The sequence below is a fragment of the Mycteria americana genome, chromosome 2, assembly GCF_035582795.1.
Source record: "Mycteria americana isolate JAX WOST 10 ecotype Jacksonville Zoo and Gardens chromosome 2, USCA_MyAme_1.0, whole genome shotgun sequence".
Lineage (NCBI taxonomy): Eukaryota > Metazoa > Chordata > Aves > Ciconiiformes > Ciconiidae > Mycteria > Mycteria americana.
This window is the reverse complement of record NC_134366.1, coordinates 169,331,976-169,355,079: the sequence shown is the minus strand read 5'-3', so window position 1 is coordinate 169,355,079 and position 23,104 is coordinate 169,331,976. Positions and strand designations below refer to the sequence as shown.

At 40.5% G+C, this 23,104-nt stretch overlaps 1 protein-coding gene across 1 annotated transcript in view; it reads left to right on the top strand.

Moving 5' to 3' along the window:
- The window catches only part of FAM135B (family with sequence similarity 135 member B), a 151,931-nt gene that overhangs the window by 103,556 nt on the left and 25,271 nt on the right, over positions 1-23,104 (top strand). The window contains exon 7 of the mRNA XM_075495767.1: positions 21,339-21,492. Coding sequence (XP_075351882.1) covers positions 21,339-21,492 — 154 coding nt within the window. The remainder of the gene's footprint in view (positions 1-21,338; positions 21,493-23,104) is intronic.

Here is a 23,104-nt window from a genome sequence, read left to right as displayed (position 1 = left end):
TTGATGTTACCATGCCATGTTGCGAGACAGCAGATATGTGTTCCCCACAGCTAATACCAGCGGGTCTTGATTAGAGCAAAGACTCAGGTCGTTAGATTGATAGGGAATATAGACAAATGCTGTAATGCACGGAGATCCTGTTTCATCTCTTTGTCTTTTTTTTTTTTTTTGTCCGGCCTCTTTGAATTCTATGTTCCCTAAGAAAAGGAAATATCTCTTATTTTATATTGCATGGTGTTTGAATAATGGTCCTCAGATTTTGTTTGTGGCAGCATCAAACTCATAAAGGTCTTTTCTGCAAAATGTGAACTGGAAATGAGAAAATTCATCACCTCATTTAAGTGGGACTTGCTTTTTGATAATCTTTTTAGTATCCTTTCTGCACTTTTGTCCTGCCTGGTTCTTTATATATTCCTTTCTTTAGACAGGAGGATCCCAGTCGTTGCCTTTGAATCTTTCCTTCTGCACAAATGTCAAATACACTCATCTCAATGATATCTGAGAAGCAAATTCTATTTCTATTTGTAAATCTTACACCAGCCATGAACAAAGAGATACAGAAACAGAATACTACTTCTTGGAGTAACCAGCAATCCATCATCTCTCATTTCGTATTACACATCTTCCAAAGTAAGACTCCAGTCTTATGTCTCCATGTAATTTCTCCTTCCCCATAGATCAGGATCCACATCCACCTTGTCACCAAATTCCGCACTTGCTAGCTGCGGGCTCTTTTTGCCTCTGCTCAGCTTATAGGTAATACTGATACATAGTCAATAGGCTGCACCAATGAGCTCACCTTTCAATTTAAATATATTTCTCTAACTCAGGTTACTGCTGCGTATAACTTGGGTATGGTTTGTGTACAACCACAGTCATAAGTACCAGAACTTCTTGCTGATAACTTTTACTCAACCTCCAGATTTGGAACACCGTCTTCAAAATAAACAATTTTTTCAGGCTGCAGTAGCACAAAAAATCTATCCTTTATCTTATGACAAGTTGGTGCTCCAGTGTCTGAAGTAATTAACTCTTCCTCCATATATGGACATATTTGTAGCTGAGTATAGTTTTATTTTAAGAGAGTAGCTGGATGCAAAGTGGTTGGGCTTTTTAGGCTTAAAATGGCAGCTTTGTGTGCTACTGTCTCAAGGTCTTCACACAACTCAAGCACAGTTTGTTGGGAAATTTCACTAGGTCCAAGCTAAGTTTTCATTGTCATGATCTGCTGCATAAATGAAGCGAGCTTGGTTGCTATAAGTAGATTTCTTTAATGAGACTGCTCAGTTGATCCTGTGCTTAGTGGCAGGATATCGGCCAGGACCCTCTTCTGATTCCAGTGATAATACTCCACCTTAAAAATAGGACCCATCAAATATTTTATCACTATAATATTGATTTTTGAGGCAATTTCTGTAAACATTTTGGAAGGGCAAAAAAAGGAACCAAATTTCAGAAAGCCCCAATGAAGTAGCAGTGGGACAAGTGCAGTGCAACTTGGGTTATTTCTCAAAACTGAATGACATGCAGAGGATGCAGTGTCAGCCCAGTTCTCATATGTTGTAGCCCATTGGTATGCCATTTTCCTAACAAGCGGGAGAGCCCAAATACTGTGGTCAGAGATAAGAAGGTGTAATGCAGTTGCTGAGTTCAGTCCACCACCTTTGTGGGAAACTGCAAAACAGGCATGTATTGCCTATTTTTGGTTGGAATGTATTTTCCACATGAACATCCTCTCTGCATCCTACTGTTTACTGTTCCCCAGCTTAAAAAATTGCTATGGTATCCTGTGCTATGTTACATGATTCAGCACATGGCAATTTATCTAGCTTCACAATGTACAGATGAGTTTAAAGTATGTTTTAATTTGTATATGTACTGCATTAAGAAGGTGTGCAAGGTCTGTTATGGTGCTTAGGTGACAAGTCTTGAAACCTGAAGCCAGGTTTCAAGCAATGATTAGATAACTTGTAATCACTATTAAAAATGTCTTAAAAAAAAAAAGAAAAAAAGAAGGGTGTTTCATTTCACTCTGAACAAGGAAATACTTTCTTTCTAAGTTGACCTAACATGTTATTTTTTTCCCAGTTTGGGCATCGAACTATAAAATCCATTATCCCTGTAGCTCTACTCATATGTGAACAGAGATCCAAGCCTAAAGTTACTTTCTCTCCAGCAGTGACTGGCAGTATTTAATAGAGCCTGGCATTTCTAAATAGGCAGCTGTGGTCCTTGCTGTTGCTTTTATTAAATAAAGAGCATATCAGAGTGACCATTTGCTCTGGGTCTGTACATCAGAAAGCAACACTGAGCCAAGTAGCTCAGTCCATGCAGTATGATAGAAGTTCACTGTGTTTAATAGCATATTGTGCCAAAAACTATGAGAGAAATGGCATCTGCAAGAGAACTGGTTTTAACCAATTTGTTTGTCAGGTCGAAACTAGCCCACACGCTCTGGCAACGTATCTTCAGTTATCCTTTGTATCAGCCATGGCCATACCCTCCTGCAGGGAACACTGTGAGGACACTGCAAGATGGGACCTTCACTTCCCTACGTACTTCTTTTTACTTCCATCTCAGGTCCCTTCAGTTCCTGCTTTTTCTCTAAGTTAGAGGATTTCCAAGCTTACACTAGACCCAGACGAATACATGCTCTGGGACTGGTTGTCAGCTTCTTGGAGCCGGCAGTTACCGCTGGGTGAAGAAACTAAATAATTATGTCTGAAACATTCGTACTGTTTGAGAGAAGAAAATATCTATTCCAATTCAGGATGCCCTGCAGTTCTCTCCCTCTGCCTGCACCTGAAAAGAGTTGCTCAGATGATCTTTCTGAGCATTAGTTTTCTCAAATGTAAAACATGGAAAATGGTACTGACTTATTTATGATGCACTTCAGATTTTATAAATGACAACCTCTATATAAAAATAGAGCCTGTTAATCTTTGTGTGTTGTTTTTATTGCCATTGATATTTCAGTATTTCCAGGCTGACATAAATATATTACCTCTAAACCCTAAACATCACAGTTCACTAGGAAAAGACAGTTCAAAACTGTATGAATTACTTTTTTCTTTTTTTAGTAAGTGCTGGGGTGGAACTTCTCTGCCCATCTCTGAATTGTCTGCATCCAAGCTTCTAGTTTAATTTTCCTTCATACACAGTCTGTGGAAAGCAAGGAGCATTTCTAAGGAATAATGCATTATAGCATCAACATTTGAAGTAGAAGGGGTGAATTCCAAAAATGCCCGTTTCTCTCTATGTGCTATGAAGGGAGTCCAGGGTGATAAGCTGAGCTGGACATGTTTACAGTCCAAATATAAAAGTTTTGCTAGATACTAATCTCACCATTCCTATGTGAGCAAACTGGGATATGTGTTAGAGCTTTGATCATTGCTGCCTATGTAATTAATTGCAAGCTTTTTAAAACAAAACTCTTAGGATGCTATAAAATCCTGGGAAGCACTTATTTATTTATTTATTTGTGTATTTAGTATCAGACAGTACATAGCATTGACGCAAAGAGCAAAATTCCTCCACCAGCTGCTAACGTGCACGATTACATAGCATAAAGCCTTCTACACCCCAGCAGAGCAGCAGCTGAAGTATCCTCCCCTGTTGCTACGTATAAAAGTTGAATCAAAATATTTTTGGTATTTTTTGTTGTCCTCAATGCCAATTCTGATGGCACAATTGCATTATGCCACTGAACAGGATCTCCTTCTATATGTGTGAGTGTGTACATAGAGGTGGGAGAGACAAAAAAATGTTAACAAGTGTCCTTTTAAAACTTGACTGGTTTTATGCCTGCTGCCTGCAGCGATCTGTAATAACAAGGCAGCTCTTCAGCTCAGGGGTCCTTGTTTGATCACAGCAACAGGAGTGGATTTGCTTTCCTTATCTGTGAATAAGCAGCATGGACTCTCTTTAATCAGAAAGGACAATGTACTAAGGCCCTTTTTGATGTCTCCACCATATTATTTTGTTTAGGAGGTCAGAATTTACACCGTGTGTGTGTGTGTATTTACAAATATTAAATTTACAATTACACATAAAGATCAGCTTTTATTTTTGTATATATATATATATATATGTCTGTCTGTCTGTCTATCTATGCATCTAAGCTGGCCCCTTTTTTGCATAAACAATTATTTTCAAACAGTTTGAAAATCAACCACTGTTTTTTCCCATAAAATAATTATTCAGTCTTGCTGTATCATCTCTTAGCCAAAGGATACTTCAGTGTGCTTTGTGAATGTTCCCTACACAGACTCTTAATAATAACAAGATGAAGATATGGACTAATACGTGTCGTTTTCATACATATATCCAACAGAGGGAGAGGAAAGCATATGACGTTTCTTGTGCCAGATGATTCAGTGCTCATCTTGGAAGAAGTATGCCTCCTGTCAGACACCTGCTCCAACTTTCATGAGACGTCTTCCCCAGTGCTTAATTTACTGCTAAAGAAATGTTTTTATGGCTTTAATTTTCTCTTTGGTGATGTATAACCCTAGAGATCAGGTGGAGGAAATGGAATTTTTTCCCATCTTATTCATCATCATCAGAATTGTTTAAAGACTTTTGTAGAATGCCCTGTGTGTGCTTTTACATGAAGAGCCATCATGATTGTAGACACTTGTAATGATATATAGGATGTAACTTGACCTGCAGACACTAGGTTCACTTTTCAAAGCTATGCGGGAAATAGACTTCAGACAAGCTGAGGAGATTTCAAATGTGGCTTCACTTCTATTGAATAGAAATTAAAAAATTGTGAAATGTCCCCTAAAAGAAAAAATCTGGAAAAAACCCACAACAAACCAAAACACTTGTGCATGGAAGAAAGCTTTTTGTTGTGTTTTGGACCTTTATACTGTATGATATACAGCTATCTGAACATGACCTTGACGAAAAAGAAAATGAAAAAAAAAAAAAAAAGCCAGAAGCTTTATTTGAAATGAAAAATTAAAATGTTTTGTTCTCAGAGTGTCAATACAAGACATTTGGAACTTTGTTAGTGTTTTACCAGCTTTTTCTCCTAAAAGAACTTTAAGGGAAATCAATGTGACCTGTGAAGCATTTTTGTTTTATTAGAATGGTATTTTTAGATGGAAATTTTCCTATCAAATACTTTCTTGGCCACTTCTTCTTTCTCAGCCACTTGTAATTAAGAAACCTACAGTTTGTATTTTGAACAGTAACTTACAGTATTGAAAACCTGAGACACAACCATTAGAGCTGACCAGGATAATTCTTTTCTACCTGTTCAGAAGATGGCTCTTTTTCAAGTCTGATGGTTCCTGTTTTACAAGGGTCTCAAGTCAAATACTTTCTTCCTGCTAATTTTGTACAAAGTGTAATTTAACACTAAGTCTGACTCCAATCTCAGATATTGTTTCTACTGCATTATCATCCCAGCGGTTTTGACAAAGTAACTCTAATTTAAGCGTTAATATAAATGTCAAATTATATCTTGTATTTACGAAATACCAACCTACATTTTCTTATGTAACAGATTTAGTGAGAGGCAAAGCATAAATAGTTCCATATATTGTCAGTGTCTTTCTAGCTACTGTCTTTTATTGACACTTTTGATTAGTGTTACTAGTGTCATATAAATCAAAGGTAAATATAATATAGTGATTTTGCTTTTCTTTTAGAGCTTTGGGTAATGAACCATCATATTGTATAGCAGACTAGTAAATCAAAGCAAGGCAACTTATTAAGTTGATAGAATATGCACATTCAAGTGCATCCTAGTCCAATATATCTGTTTATCTCACATGTTTGGTTCTAGGTTTCACTTTGTTTGATGGAAGGTACTTAACTTTCCCAATTTTCCATAACTGTTTCTCCCATAAACATGTTGTCTTCTTGTTAGTGGATATTAGAGGAATGAGGTTTATAGAAACTGGCTTATGTGGTTGTCACCCGTCCCTCAAGAAAGTTCTGTGTTCACAGATCTGCTGCTGACAGATGGAGAACACAGAGATGTATTGTTTTTCCACCAGATAGGATCAAGGTTTGTGTACCATGCCTGTTATATGTAGTCCACAGTCTTTCTGTGGGACAAATATTTAAAATCCCTTTTCTTTCTTGGCTGCCCATTTTCACCATACCTTTAGGCATTTAATGTTTTGGGGACTTTTTCCTGTCTCTCAAAGTAGGCTAAATTCAGCCACCATTTAGAGAAATTGTTGGGACCACTGGCAGAGTGATGCTACACAGACAGCATGATTGAATATGCAGTGTTTGCTGAGGAAACCAGGCTAAGAAGAAACAGCATGTAACCACAGAATGGCATCAACAAGTTGGCCACTGTGGACTTTCATGTCCTTGAACTACGGTATGGTTTCAGATTTGCCAATAATTTTTCACTATCTGGCACAGGGATCTAGAACTTATTTTCTATTGATGAGTGAATTAATGAGGGGGACTTGTTTTGGTTTGGGTTTTTTTTCCATAGTTGAATGGAAATGTAAAAATATATATATATATACACACATGTGTGTGTATACGTATAGAGTTTTTTAAATATGTATCATCATATATATTTATAGAAATATTCTTAGTCAACCCAAATGCAGGATTTTTCTGGTTTTTTTTCATGAAATATTCTTTTTGAAAATACTTCATTTTAAATCATCATGGTTCTTTTTTTAACTTTGGATTTCAAGTCATTTCTGCCATAGAAACTGCTCTGGGGCTCCAAAGATATTCTTTGCCTCTTTGGTCTTGTCTCAGAGCTCAATTTAGCATATTTACATGATAACCTCTTTAAGACAAAAATAATTTCTGACATGCAACCAGTTTCAGTAAATGGGGTAAGAACTTACCCTTCTCCCACCACTGGTGCCCTCTGCTCAAGCTGTAGATTTTACATTTTACATTCACAACACCAATTTGATTAACAGGGATATATCGTATCTCCCTCAACGTGCATAGTCATCTGTGTCCCTTCACATGAAAAGGGAATATCTGTAGGTCTGCTATTGGTTTCTCAGCAAGAAATAAAAAACAGGGTTAAAGGATGGAGAGAAACGAAGGCCAGGAGAAATGAAAAACTAAAATAATTTTAGCTATTTAGTAAATTTATGTTTGCTTTCTGTCTCTGTGGAGGGCTAGATATAGCAGACCTTCTGTTTTTATTGGGGTCTCCGTCTTAACTGCGATATAAGTAATATGAATCTTTTGGAAATTATGTTTCTGAAAGCATTTGTCAGCTTCTGTAAAATAAAGCATTTTATCACTGGTGGCAAGAGCTATGAATTTAAGTGATAAGTGTGTTATAAATATGAAGTTCAACTTCATCCTATAGTTATAGTTATTGAATAGTAGGCTGTCAGGGTTGTGACTGTATGGACACTCAATGCACTTTGACATTACTTCACTGGTGGTCCAGGAACCCCTCAGTTTGTCACCTATATGGATGAGATAATGGATCAACCTGAGAGAAGGTGGCAACAATTAGAAGCAGCACTAACTCATTGCTGTAGAATCTTTCTGGGTGCGAAGTTTGATCAGACCCAGAGATTCCTCCAAGCAGCTCCTAGAAAAGCTGACCAGTACAACTTGTGTGCTTTTGGACAGTGACAAACATCCTGGGTGGTCAATCTGGCTGTTCCAGAGATTCTGATAGGAGGTTCCTGATGCAGAAGTGACCAAACTGAACACAGATAAGACTCTTGTGGATGTTCAATAGGAAGTATTCCTGCAGAGGTCTTTCTAGAACAGTCTTTCATAAACAGTTGAGATATTAATGAGATGTTTCATATGTAGTTTAAGATACTCAATAATAATGAATGATGCATGTGCCAGAGTGGTCACACAGGACCACAGCCCAGCTGGTGTAGGAATTCAGCAGAACAGCTGGGGGAGTCTCAACTGATCCAGCTGAAGATCACTGTAAGGACCCTTGCAATGGTGTCGTGAATGGAGTCAGAGTGCACTTCACTTGTAAAAGAGAAGCAAAAATATAGTTTATTGATACAGAATAGGGAGTTAACAAAGTTCAATGTGACCGTGTTTTAACAAGATTCGATGGCAAGGCACACTTGATCATTTACTGCATAGAGGACAGGGTCAGACAAAACTGTCAGGGAGACCCTCCCGTTGAGTCATGAGGTTTGGAAAAGGATCCCCTTGCTTTCTAAACTCCTTCTCAGAGAGGAGTCTAGGTGTGGCTAGATCCAGTCCTAGTTCCAGACTTGGTCAACGGTTTATGTCTAAAGGATTATATGTGAGCAATCAATCCTTTATATCACTTAGCTAAGATGTCAAAATTTATCATGCTATTAGTCACTTACCAAGGATCTGTTGCGGCAAGGAATCTCTCAGCCTCGAGATGTAACCTTGAGAGGCGTCCCTGCTCAAGGGGAGATCCTGGCGTGCAGCCCACTGCCGTGCAGGAGAGCTCAAAGGGCTCTTGGGCTGCTCACTATTTATGGGGGATAAGATAATTGACCCGTAGTCATATTTGCATGCCGACCACAGATTTTAGATTCTTCAGTGGGCGCATTGCACAATAGCCCTAGGCTATTGTGTTGTTATCTGTCTCCTGAATCCACTCTGAGCCGATGCAGCCATCATGACCAGATGCATCCATTACAATCACCACTGGTGGTTATCACCTAAGCAGGGTTGCAGGAGATAAAGGTCAGGGGCAGGGGAAGCACACCATCACAAATGGAGACTTGCATCATCCTCTGGACAGCAAACAACTCTCCTGTTCAGGAGACTGGGTTCCCACACAAGTGTTACCTGATGCAAAGATCCCAATAAATTAGGGGTTTTTTGTTTGTTTGGTTGGTTGGCTGGGTTTTTTTAACAAACACTTTGCAGATATAAATGTTTGTGAAATAATTAACAAGCACAAGATAACTAGCATACTATAAGCTGCATGATATAACTCCTGGTTCCCTTCCTGTTTTGCTTTTTTTTTCCTTTAATTATAAGATACCAATATCTCTCTCTGTCATTTGTGTTCCTACACATGTGAAAGAGTATTCTTCTGCTCGAATGCTTCAGTCATATCCCTAATTACCAGAAATGGTTATCTTTTAATCCTCTTTCTTTTTTCAAAAAATAGTAATGAGGTGTAAACATTAATGTATTAGCTCAAGTCATAACTATAATTTCATTTCCAACCACCAAATAACAGGAAATCTCCTATCTTAGAAAGTAGTCTCCAAAGGAGAGATGAAGAATCTCTTTGGTCAGTGAGTCTGAAGCCAGAATAAAATTTATATGTTAGGTGACCGATATGGGCATGCAGATGAATGGGCAGACACTGTGCTCTCAGAAACTGCATTCATCTTGGGATGCTGAGATTTATTTCTCTGTTTTAAGCAGTTCTCTAGATCTTTGCCAGAAGTAGGAAAGGTAGGCTAGTTCTGTCTACTAATGAAATACTGCTGGAGACTGCAAAACTTGTCTATTTAGTCTGGAATGGCTTTTCAGTATCTTAAAATTCTTGACAAGCAATTTAAATTTGAATCTGAATTGTGAAATGCTGCTTTGAATTAGATTAAACGCAAAGGGTCTAATTTACCAACTGTTAATGCTATTGTTGAACATTGCACATAGTTAACATAGCTTGTGAAATTACTTTAATACAAAACAAATACAAGCAACTTACTGTATATTACAAAGCGTAAAATCCAATTGGTGCCTTTTGATATTAGATGAATTTAGTACACTGGAAGTGGATAGTCACAAATTGTTCTCTGCATTTGAATAATGAATTGGCGTGAACCTTATTTAATTACAGTGTTTGCTTTTCTCAAGTAATTTTCCTTTCTCTTGTTATAAAGGAAAAGTACATTTATAAAGTAATACACTCTAATTATAGGAGAAATCTGTTGACTGAAAAGAGCATTACACAAGAAACCTATTCATTTAAAAGGCTGATTTATTTAAATGTATTTGGCAGGGATATAGTCAAGAATGTTTAGTTTGTTTGGGGTTGTTGATTTTGTAGGCTATTTTACTTGGCTGGGCAAATCTAGAAGAACATCTTAGAGGATAGATGGACAAGGGACAGTGATGGTCCAGCATTGGGATCTAGATTTGCATGACATGATCAAATTGAACTGAAGCCTTTACATTTCCAAAACATTAGGCAGTTGTTTTTATCTAGCATTTGACTAGGTTTTTTCTTTATGTCATCACTCCTCAGTAAACTGAGAAACAGAGAAATTAAGGCTATATGTACATGATTCTTCATGAGACTCTGCAAATATACCTTAAGTGATATATCCTTTTTGATATAATGTGCACACATAGGCACTCACCTGACACTTAGGAATATTAGTTTCTCTATTTTGCCACTGAGAAGCAAGAAACTATGAAGTATTTTACATTTACTCAGTCCCTGAGGTGAGCAGCTCCGATGCTGTCATGATCCACAGTGGAGTGCTCTAGCATGGTGCACAGGGAGATTTCCTGAACCAGGAGAACCTCAAGGGAGCCGAGAGACCTGCCAGGAGCCTGCAGCTCACACGACAGTGGCTGAGGAGACCTGTCACCGAGGTGAGCATCTCCAGTTTGCGCAGAAGGGCACGCAGGAAGGGTGCTGTAACTCTGCCGGCTTGACCAGGGAGCAATAGTATCTACCTGGCAGAAGTCCATGTTCTCTCTAAACTCTGCACCTGCCACGACTGACGCAGCTTCCCAGACAGAGCTCCGATGGGAACACGCTGCCACCCAGGTGTCATCAGGGTGTGCCCTGCTCTTACGCCAGTACCAGACGGCAGTAGTCAGCAGACCTATGGCAGATGCGCCAGGTAGAGGAATTCTTCTGCTTAGTGACAGAACTCCGGGAGGAGGTGAGTAGGTTGAGGAGTATCAGGGAGTCTGAGAGTGGGATAGACTACTGGAACTGCACCCTACATTCCTTGGGACAGACCCGTCAGGCAGACAAGACACACGATACAGAGGATTCTCTATCTTGTCTCTACCTGCCGGAACACGGTGACTTAAGGGACAGAGGGCAATGGTGAGAAGTTCCTGCCCGGTGCAGCAGGCGCGTCTCCTCCATGGCTACCGCACCTTCCCAGATGCCCTTACGTAATAGGCATGAGGTTCTTCAAGTGGAACCGAACAGTGATGAGGATGATGGTTCATCTAGGTTGGAGGTGTTGCCAAGTTTAAGTCGATTTATGTTCTGTGTTGAAACCACTTCCATAGAAAAAAAAGATGGGTCATTGTCATAAAAGACTTTCTTCTGTGGGGAACAGAAGGCCCAATATGCTGACCAGATGCATTTCTTAGGGAAGTCTGCTGCCTCCCCGGCGCCAGAGTTAAAGATGTAACAAGAAAGCATCCTACCCTGGTATGGCCCTCAGACTATAACCCATTACTGCTTTTTCAGGTAGTCAGCAATGAAGTTGCAATAAGACATCCAAGGGCAATCAAGAGAGACCTCAGCGCCTAGGGACAACTGGTTAGAGGATCAGGAGCACAAGTAGGGTTCTCCTCTATCCTTCTAGTTACAGGGAATGATAAGGGAAGAAACAAGAAGGTCCAGCTAATCAATACATGGCTCCGAGCCTGGTGTCACTGGAAGAATTTTGGGCTTTTTGATCATGGGTCAGTCTACACAACATCAGAACTGCTGGCGACAGATGGGGTACACCTGTATCAAAGGGGGAAAAGGATGCGCAGGAGTTTGCAGGGCTCATTGAAAGGCTCCTCCTGTACTCAGCACGTGTGAGGCCGTACCCTGAATACTATGTTCAGTTCTGGGCCCCTCACTACAAGAGAGACATTGAGGTGCTGGAGCGTGTCCAAAGAAGGACAATGAAGCTGGTGAAGGGTCTAGAGCACAAGTCTTATGAGGAGCAGCTGAGGGAACTGGGGTTGTTTAGCCTGGAGAAAAGGAGGCTGAGGGGAGACCTTATCGCTCTCTACAGCTACCTGAAAGAAGGTTGTAGAGAGGTGGGGGTCAGTCTCTCCTCCCAAGTAACAAGTGATAGGACAAGAGGAAATGGCCTCAAGTTGCACCAGTGGAGGTTTAGATTGGATATTAGGAAAAATTTCTTCACCAAAAGGGTTGTCAAGCTTTGGAAGAGGCTGCCCAGGGAAGTGATTGAGTCATCATCCCTGGAGGTATTTAAAAGATGTGTACATGTGGTGCTTAGGGACTTGGTTTAGTGGTGGAGTTGGCAGTGCTAGGTTAACGGTAGGACTCAATGATCTTAAGGTGTTTTCCAACCTAAATGATTCTATAATTCTATGATTCTATGAAAGAGCTTTAAACTAGATTTGAAGGGGGAAAGAGATAAAGCCAGGCTCACTAGAGATAAGCCTGGGTGTGGCACACCAATATTTGAGGAACAGTGATCTAGTGAGGTCCTTCAGTCTGCTCCACGATGTGCTGAGTACACTGGAGCACATTTGAAATGTCCCTGTACTAATGCGGGCAGCACCTTAGGCATCTCAGTGGAGTTAGGGGATGGAGATCCATGCAGCAGCAAAGATGTAAGGGTTGTTGATATGTTAGAAACCACGGAACCACCTGAGAACAGTAAAATAGGAATTAGGGCTTGTCCCCCCAAAAAAGTGGCAGGATCTTTGGGCAGGTGACCCAACTGAAGTGCATCTACACCAATGCATACAGCATGGGCAACAAATAGGAGGAGTTGGAAGACATTATACAGCTGGAAGACTATGATATAGTTGCAATCATGGAAACATGGTGGGATGACTCACACAACTGGAGTGCTGCAATGGATGGCTATAAACTCTTCAGAAGGGATAGGCAAGGAAGGAGAGGCGGTGGGGTAGCCGTGTATGCTAGGGAGTGTTTTGATTGTCTAGGGTTTGACAATGGTGATGAAAGGGTCAAGTGTTTATAGGTAAGAATCAGGGGAAAAGCCAACAAGGCAGCTATCATGGTGGGAGTCTGTTCTAGACCACCCAACCAGGATGAAGAGGCAGATGAAATATTTTATAAACAGCTGGGAGAAGTGTCACAATCACTAGCCCTTGTTCTTGTGGGGGATTTCAACTTACCAGATGTCTGCTGGAAATACAATACAGCAGGGAGGAAACAGTCTAGGAGGATAGATACAGTCTGGAAGATAACTTCCTGACACAGCTGGTGAGTGAGCCAACTAGGAGAGGTGCCTTGCTGGACCTCTTGTTTGCAAACAGAGAGGGACTTGTGGGTGATGTGATGGTTGGAGGCTGTCTTGGCCACAGCGACCATGAAATGATAGTTTTCGATTCTCATAGAAGTAAGGAGGGCGGTTAGCAGAACTGACACCTTGGACTTCCGGAGGGCAGACTTTGGACTGTTTAGGAGCATGTTTGACAGAGTCCCTTAGGGAAGCAGTCCTGAAGGGCAAAGGAGTCCAGGAAGGCTGGACATTGTTCAAGAAGGAAATCTTAAAGTTGCAGGAGCAGGCTGTACCTATGTGCCAAAATATGAGCTAGTGGGGAAGAAGACCAGCCTGGCTGAACAGAGAGGTTTGGCTGGAAATCAGGAAAAAAGGAGAGTTTATGACCTTTGGAAGAAGGGACAGGCAACTCAAGAGGACTACAAGGATGTCATGGGGTTATGCAGGGAGAAAATCAGAAGGTCCAAAGCCCAACTAGGACTTAATCTGGCTACTGCCGTAAAAAACAATAAAAAATGTTTGTATAAATACATTCACAACAAAAGGAGGGCTAAGGAGAATCTCTATCCTTTATTGTATGCAGGGGGAAACATAGTGACAAAGGATGAGGAAAAAGCTGAGGGACTTAATGCCTTCTTTGACTCAGTCTTTAATAGTAAGACCAAATGTTCTTGCAGTACTCAGCCTGCTGAGCAGGAAGGCAGGGATGGGGAGCAGAATGAAGCCCCCATAATCCAAGGGGACATGGTTAGCAACCTGCTACTCCACTTAGACACACACAAGTCTATAGGGCCTCATGGGATCCACTCAAGGGTACTGAGGGAGCTGGCAGAAGTGCTCACCAAGCCACTTTCCATCTTTAACAGCAGTCCTGGCTCACCGGGGAGGTCCCAGTTGACTGGAGGTGAGCAAATGTGACACCCATCTACAAGAAGGGCCGGAAGGAGGATCCGGGGAACTACTGACCTGTCAGTCTGACCTTGATGCCAGGGAAGGTTATGGAGCAGATCATCTTGAGGGCCATCACATGGCACATACAGGACAAGCAGGTGATTAAGCCCAGTCAGCATGGGTTTAAGAGAGGCAGGTCCTGCTTGACCAACCTGATCTCCTTCTATGACAAGGTGACCCCCTTAGTGGATGAGGGAAGGCTGTGGATGTTGTCTACCTAGACTTTAGTAAAGCCTTTGAAATCATTTCCCACAGCATTCTCCTGGAGAAACTGGCTGCTCATGACTTGGATGGGCATAGTCTTTGCTGGGTAAAAAAATGGCTGGATAGCTGGGCCCAAAGAGTTGTGGTGAATGGAGTTAAATCCAGTTGGTGGCCAGTCACAAGTGGTGTTCCCCAGGGCTGAGTATTGGAGCTAGTCCTGTTTAATATCTTTATTAATAATCTGGATGAGGGGATCGAGTGCACCCTCAGTAAGTTTGCAGATGACACCAAGTTGTGTGGGAGTGTTGATCTGCTTGAGGGTAGGAAGGCTCTGCAGAGGGATCTGGACAGGCTGGATTGATGGGCTGAAGCCAATTGTATGGGGTTCAACAAGGCTAAGTGCCGGGTCCTGCACTTGGGTCACAACAACCCCATGCAACACTACAGACCTGGGGAAGAGTGGCTGGAAAGCTGGCCAGCAGAAAAGGACCTGGGGGTGTTGGTCGATAGCCAGCTGAATATGAGCCAGCAGTGTGCCCAGGTGGCCAAGAAAGCCAATGGCATCCTGGCTTGTAACAGAAATAGTGTGGCCAGCAGGACAAGAGAAGTGATTTTCCCCCTGTACTCGGCACTGGTGAGGCCACACCCTGAATACCATGTTCAGTTTTGGGTCCCTCACTACAAGAGAGACATTGAGGTGCTGGAGCGAGTCCAGAGAAGGGCAATGAAGCTGGTGAAGGGTCTGGAGCAGAAGTCTTATGAGGAGCGGCTGAGGGAGCTGGGACTGTTTAGCCTGGAGAAAAGGAGGCTGAGGGGAGACTTTCTTGCTCTGTACAACTGCCTGAAAGGAGGTTGTAGAGAGGTGGGGGTAGGTCTCTTCTCCCAAGTAACAAGTGATAGGACAAGAGGAAATGGCCTCAAGTTGCACCAGTGGAGGTTTAGATTGGATATTAGGAAAAATTTTGTCCCTGAAAGGGTTATCAAGCATTGGAACAGGCTGCCCAGGGAAGTGATTGAGTCACCATCCCTGGAAGTATGTAAAAGACATTTGGATGAGGTGCTTAGGGACATGGTGTAGTGGTAGAGTTGGCAATGTTAAGTTAACGGTAGGACTCTATGATCTTAAGGTGTTTTCCAACCTAAATGATTATATGATTCTATGATTCTACTTTCAATGTAATACATTGAGTTTGATGCCTCACTTCTAGTTTGGGTATCATAACAAAAGAACATTTTCTATAGGAGATTAGACAAGGTACAACTTTATCAACCTTCCTGTCTCCATCTTTTGAAACCTAGCACTCACAGGACTAGTTCAGTCTCCAATGTTGGTAAAACTTTTCCTTCTCTTGAGGTCGCTAGTTATAGTTTTTGGTAATATGCCTACCTCTCTGCTGGTAACTTGCTCAACATAAAAATGAATGTTATTGCTGAGTTCATCAGATATGTGCTGGAAAATAATCTCATTTCACAGCTGATGGGACAACTTTTTTTTTTTCATTTGGGATCAATACAGCTGATGTTCTTTCAAATATCACAGGGAAAAAACAATTCTTAAAGCAAATAATTGCAGTGTCTGCAATTATCAGAGTTGTTTGCAGTTGTTTGCATTATTTTCCTGACTGCCTCTTTTTCCATCATGTCTTCCCTTTCTTGATCTGTTTTGCCTCTGATGATGTTGGCACAATGGAAGTCATACTTTTCTCTGGTGTCAGTACTATTAACTTCTGTGTTGTCATCCATCTTTGCTATCAGAGTACCTTTAGGTGGTACGTCTTGAAGTAAAGGGATGTCAGGCATTCATTTGCTCCCAAAATTTTCCAAAGTAGAAAAGGGCAAAAGCCAGAGATACAGCCTACTGTTACAAACAGAGAGGGTCTTAGAGAAGGAAATCAGTGCAGATGCATTTACAACTAGCATAGAAAAATCTACCTACAAACTAATGAGATTAATATAACAGTAGACCAAAGGAATTAACTCAAAAGGTCATGAGAATCTACAAAGGAAACTAACCTGTACTTTTACAATGGATATTACAAGCCCAGGGCAGCCATCGTGCTTTGCGCAAGCTGGGATTGTCAGCTTCAGTATGAATTTTTGTTTTAATAGGAGTTTTTTCTTAACCAGAAGTAAACCAATATCTGTCCTTCTGATTCAAGAAACCCAGAGAGCTGAGCACTTTGTAGCTGTTTAATGGGTCATAGACACCGGTTTTCCTGACTGCTAGTTTTATGGCAGTGTTTTTCCTTAGAGTAGCATGTACCATGTTTGTTACTGAACTTGATTTGTTAGTATTGTAGTCTGAATCCCTGTTTCAGGCTATAACCTAGGAAATAGGGGACCAGTGAATGTGGAAGGTTTGCAATCTTCAGGCCATCCCAAAGGAAGACATTTCTTGACATTTCTCAGCTTACTGAACAGTGACAGATAAGCTGATTTAGCTGCAACAGTTTATAATGGCATCATCTGTCAGATGCCTGCCCTGCTGGGGTCCCTGCAGATGAGAATGCACAGACCTTAGTTCACATTAGCTTAAACTGTCCCTGAGGTGCATTTAATAATCACTGTTATGTCCTGTTCTGCATCCTGTATGTGTGTGACAACTTTCAGAAGAAACAGTCCTGTGAGAGCAGTAATGTCTTTAAGTCACTGAAGGACCAGATATTTGGAGCTTGGTGTCTTTTTTCTATCATGTTCACTTTCCACCTTGACAAGATGATTTTTCAGATTAGGATGGAAGTTCCCATTAAACGACAAGGTTTCAAAGTCAGTTACATTTAATAGAGTTTCATCAAAATACTTCAGCTTAATGATATGGCCTCTTACTCATGTGTGGCACGGCCTGGACTGTGCCTGTTTGGCATGGCCTCAAATTGCAACTATGAAGTGCTGTTCCTCCCACGCAATGGTATTCTCAAAGCACAGCACCTTGCTTTGGCACAGATATTCCTCCCAGAGAACTGGGACAGGAAAAGAAAGGAGATCTGACAGCAATCTTTTCAGTCCTCTATGCACACATGTATATCATCCACATCTCACAGTAATTTGAAGGAAGTTTACATTTCGATGGGCAGCAATGGTAGAGGAAATTTGACTTGTCTTTTGTGGTTGTACTCAGTGCTCCTGATTCTATTTGTCTACAGTGTAGAACGTGTGGTCAGTTGTCCTATGCTTCCTTCATAATTTTAATGGGAAGAAGTGGCCACAGTTCAGTTCCTTGATTTTAGATGTCAGCTTTATGATGAAAACAATCATTCCCCAGCAATGTGTTTTTCTTTATCAGTTCTGCATCTCTCAACAGAGTTGGTAGCTCAGAAATAGATATCTAAGTTTGACTGTGTGAGTCCTTCTCTCAGAACCCAGAATTTTCTTATTGTCTGCTTTTAATGAAGGTATTTGACAATCTTTCTCCTTATGTTTTCTCTTAAAGTAGAAGGTATAAAACTGGAACCTTTTTCTGTGAGAAATACTCCAAGTTAGTCTTTATTCACTTAGTGCTTAATATGAGAAGATGGCATTCCTTTAAGGAGGGAGCAGAAGGAACAGCTTCTGTGGACTCAGTATGATTCTACTTATGCAGAAAACCAACATTACTTTGGAAGACTGCACCATTTGCTAGCCATACTTCTTCCATCCTAAAGCATCTCCTCTTCCAAAATGAGGATCCAGACCGCATAGTATAGGGTATGGCTAAAGTGGTGGCAAAGGCTCTGCTCTTTCTCTTGATTCCAGAGGACCCTAGAGCTCTGAAATGATTAATCAGGAGGCAACTTGTCTCTGTTGGTAAAGAAACAACCTAATCCCTCATATATACACTCTTGCTATTCATGCATTAAAAAAAAACCCACAGTGACATCAATCCTAGAGTTTTCTTTAGTGTAAATAAACAAATTTAGGTTGGCATTTAAAATCCTCAGGTGACAGATTAGTAGCACAATAACTCCAGGTGCCTGTTGCTTTTGCATGGCAGTGTGTCTGAAACTAATTGGTTTGGGACTTAATGTTAAAGGATCTTCAGAAATATCTGACCTTTTTTTCATTTTTTGATTCATACTAATCTAATTTATTTCCTGAGATCAGGAGTAAATCTGTAGGGTTAATTGACAGAAATGTTTGAAAGAGGACACAAAGCAGGTAAATTCTTCTTATTCCTGTGTCTACAAAAGAGAAAGTGAAATGGAGGTCCTTCTCAACAAAAGCAGATACATTACAAGCTCTCTAGTATAGGTAGCAGTGCTGCCAAAAAAGACAAGTCCTGGAAGCATCCCTGAGACCATTGCCAGCAGTTTGAGGGAGGCGATCCTTCCGCTCTCCTCAGCACTGGTGAGACACACCTGGAGTACTGTGTCCAGTTCTGTGTTCCCCAGTACAGGAGACGTATGGACTTACTGGAGCCAGTCCAGCAAAAAGCACCAACATATTCAGGGGCTAGAGCACATGATGTACAAGGAGAGGCCAAGAAACCTGGTCTTGTTCAGTCCAGAGAAGAGAAGATTCAGGGGGAATGTTACTGCCATTTACAACTACCCAATTAAAGAATAAAGAGAAAATGAAACCATATTCTTCTTGACGGTGCACGGCAATAGGATGACAGGCAGCACACGCAAGTGGAAACCTGGGAAATTCTGATTTGATACAAGGGAAAAAAAAATACTGTGAAGGTGGTAAAACACTGGAACACCTTATCCGGAGAGGTGGTGGAATCTACCTCTTCAGATATGTTCAAGACTCAGCAGGACACAACACTGAGCAACTTGATCTGATTAGACCTGTTTTAAGCAGGCAGTTGGACTAGATGATCTCCAGAGGTCCCTTCCAGCCTAAATTATTCTGCATTTCTACAACAATGACCAAGTTATGCTGCTAACATACAGTGTTCAATGAACTGGTTTTATTTTTTTTTATAATGGTTCTTTCCCCGTTCTGTGTTTTGCCACTGTGTAAATCTTTGCAAAGTATACTTTCCTAAACCCTGTGCTTCAGTAAGTTGAATTATCTGGTCTCTAAGAATTTTTATTAATTCAGCTGAGGTCAAATTTCAAAAAGCACCATAAGAGAAGTGGGCAAACACTAAAGAATTTAAAACAGAGCTAATTGATAAAGATTTTCAACATCTTTAATTCACACATTTTTTAAGCCCACCTGCAGTTGAATTTTCCTATTACTTTTTATTTTTAGTTTTAAGCAATAACCTATGCCAAGAAAGGCTGCAAATAGACCTCTTAAAGTGTAGTCTTGCACAACAATATCATGTTACAGTATTGATATGAACTATGAAATTATCCCACATTTTTCCTTCTGCTCGTCAGTGTAGCATTTAAATGCCAGAGTAATTTTTGCCTAAAAAAATCAGTAATGGATTACAATGAGGACATTTTTTTCATGACATTGTATATCAACCCATTTCCAATTTTCTATTGTTTCCAGCAGCATTTCTTTATGCTCCCTTTTTCTATATTCCATGGTGAGAGTAAAACACATTCATGCTGAGGCTGGAGGTTTTGAAACCTTCCAAGAACAACCAACTCCATCAATTATCATCAGCCATTTCTCTGTGGGTCAAGATGAGCAGTCCCCTTTGTGTCTGCCACAGAATGCTAGTTAACATCTTGAAGATTTGCATGAGAAAGCTGAGGGAAACATCCCAGCTCAAACTAAGAGGCATGAAATACAGGTTTTACAGAAGTCAAAGGGAGAAAAACACAGGACAGGCACTGGTGTGTGGTGGTGAGCCTTCACTGTTGTCCCTGGAGATGCATAGCTATTGGGACTGTCAGTGTCCAAAAAGGCAATCAGTACCTAGTTGGCATGTAGGAATTGTATTCTTAACCCCATCAGTAATAAGCAAGCAGCGGACTAAGTTGCAGATTGTCCATGTTTCTCCATAGCCACACAACAGTGAGAGTCCTACCCTGGTGCCTTTGTGCAGCCCACATGCTGTAAAAAGCAGATCTAGATGTATTCTCAATATACCTGATGTTTCATAGAGTTCAAGGACAGAGCACCTAGGTGGCTTTCTCACTTCTGTTTTCATAACCCTTTCTTCTACTGCAATACAGATAACTTAGTCTTGTTTGGGGGAACAACAACCAGATATAATCATTGATTGCAAGTGCTCACACACCTTTCTACTTCATCATTGGATAAAAATTGTAAAATGCATACAGGGACCTCAGAAATATGAGCTGTTACTGACAGTTGTCATACTACTCCTTGCAACTCTCCATGAAATCCTGCGCACAAAACCACAGTTTAATAAATAGTATTATTTTAAATCTGAGCAGTGAAAATTTCCAATATGAGTAATTTATACAAGTGGTGTTTTTTGACAGAAGTGAAAACTTTTGATTTATGGTGCCCTAATGCAAACTTAGTTTATGTTCTAAGTGTAAATGTGGTGTTTGGGAAATTTTGGTATTAAACACGCTGTGATCTGTCCAATTACATCTCCTTCCACAAGAGATATACTAATCCAGACATTGATCCTGGAGTACAGAGTGGCTCATATTTGTTGATAGGATAGCAATGCAATCTGCACTTTTTTCACTAATACGCATAACAAAGCATACCACGACACCATCTACCATCAAGCTACAACCTTTGCAGAAGGGCAGAAGAGGATATGAGGAAAAAGGAAAGTGAATGCAGCCATCTTTATAGCCTTTTCCACCCCTCTTCCTATAGCAGAGAGGGTGTGTTTTGCACAGCACTATGTATGTTGTGGGGAGACATTAGCTCCACAGTGGGACATGTGGGAACGGACTTCTCTGTTGGACTGTTTGGACTGAGGGTCTTTGTAGATGTGACAGCATTGCTGGGACCTAATAGTTTTGGTATGGTTTGGGCAAAATGTACATGTAGAATGAGATACTATTATGATTGCACATATAGCTAGTTAGGTGACTAGGAGGCAGGGATGGTTAAAATCTCTCTTTGGTGCCAACTGCTTGATTAGAAATGAAAGGCTGCCCACAACTTGATTCTTGTGGAAACCTCTAGGACAAATGGAAGCCATGAATTTTAATGTCTGTATTTTATTTTCTTGATACATTTGTTACACAGGGCAGCTTTTATGTCCCATCTGAAAACTGCATGCAGCATGCATACAAGTGGCATAAGGACCTCTGTCTTCTGCTCTTGAATGCTCAAAGAGGACTTCACATGTACTACACCCTCATAATGAAGGAGATTCCTGATTTACCACAGCTGAAGTTGGGTAAGTGAACAGACATTTAACATCACTGAATATTTTACAGTGCTGCATTTTCAATACATATTTTAGTACCAAAATTCTTGGGTTGTTCAGAGATTTTAGAGGATTTTTGTTCCTGTTTTCTGATTAGCGTTTATTTTGGCACACTGTTAAAGATGACTGCCTTCTCAGATTATGCAAATCCTTTTATAGGATGTGGACTGATGTGTAGAGGGGTAAAATGTTTTGATAAATTTCTCAAAATACTTGCCTTTCAGTGATTTTTGGCCTCAGTTGCTTTTTGAAGACTTGAACTTCCAATTCCGAATTGCCATGAAATCTGGGGAAGACTCTAGTATATTTTTTCCTCTTGAGCAAACATTTTTTTAAAACTGAAAAGAAAAATCTGAAAGGTGATATGGGTGTTTTTGAAACATACTCCCTCATTTACAATTTGTAATGTATTTCTTCCCTGCCAATTACATAATTACAACTTGCTCTTTAAAATGATTCTGCTTTTCTTCCTAATTCAATTGTTTAATAGATTTTCTGGTTTTGGCAGAAGCTTTTTTTGGCTGGTCAGGCCTGTTAGGTCCAATGTGCAAGTGCTGGCTTGCTGGATTTGCAGGGTGGAGGTCTGTAATTTGTGTTTAGTCATGTTTGTAATGGCAGCATGAACTCCTGTGAAAATGAGGGGCATCCCTGACTAATTCCTGCTCTCCCACCTGTTTCTTTGAATTCAGGGAATGTGGCTCATGATTTCACATCTGTATTTTTGTGTCTTTGCATTTCTGTATACAGGTTTTGAAGTTATCAGTTTGTTATGTTGCAGAGATAGTTATATTAGGAGAGTCAATTGCATTAGCCAGCAGATTTAAGAAGGGAGCAAAAAACATTTTCCAGTTTCATTGTATAGTGCTTGTATACAAGAACTATCAAACACAATACATTACGCTTTACAGACTTATGTGCTTGATAGCTCCTATTTTCCACTTCCCGTCTTGTTCCTGAACATATATTTCCCTTCAAGATAGCCTAAAAGTCATAGGGTGGGAAGAGCACATACTGTGTTATTCAATCCAGCTATGAGAAAAAAAAAATAGCAGCATTTTTATTTGCAACTTATGAGCTCTCAGACAGAATCCAACATGCAACAAAACTCACGCTTCCAGCATCTTGGTTATCAGGCACATATAATAAATGATTTGTGTCTCACCTGGACAGGCTTATACGTTGCGAGATGGCAGAGTTATGTATGGTTGCTTGACCACAACTCGAGAACTACCCCAGAGCACATATTGGCTCTCTAAATACAAGTAGCTTGTTTTTCAAATGACTACTGGTACTGAAGCAGGCACTTAATTTACAAATGTACTTGTTGTAATGCATGCAAATTTGCTAAATGCTAATACCCTTTTTAGCCTCTTGAGCAGAGTGCTATTTGCATCATTTTATTCACAGTCTGAAAATCTACTGAAGATTTGGTTTTAAGGCTAATCTTCTGAAGCCTGTTGCAAAACTCAGCAAAATCATGGGGTGTAAGATCCACCCAGTATGATGAATAAGAAGCAAATTTTTATATCTGCCTCCTTACAATCATTGGGGAGAAACAGAGCCATTTAGGACAATAAAATAT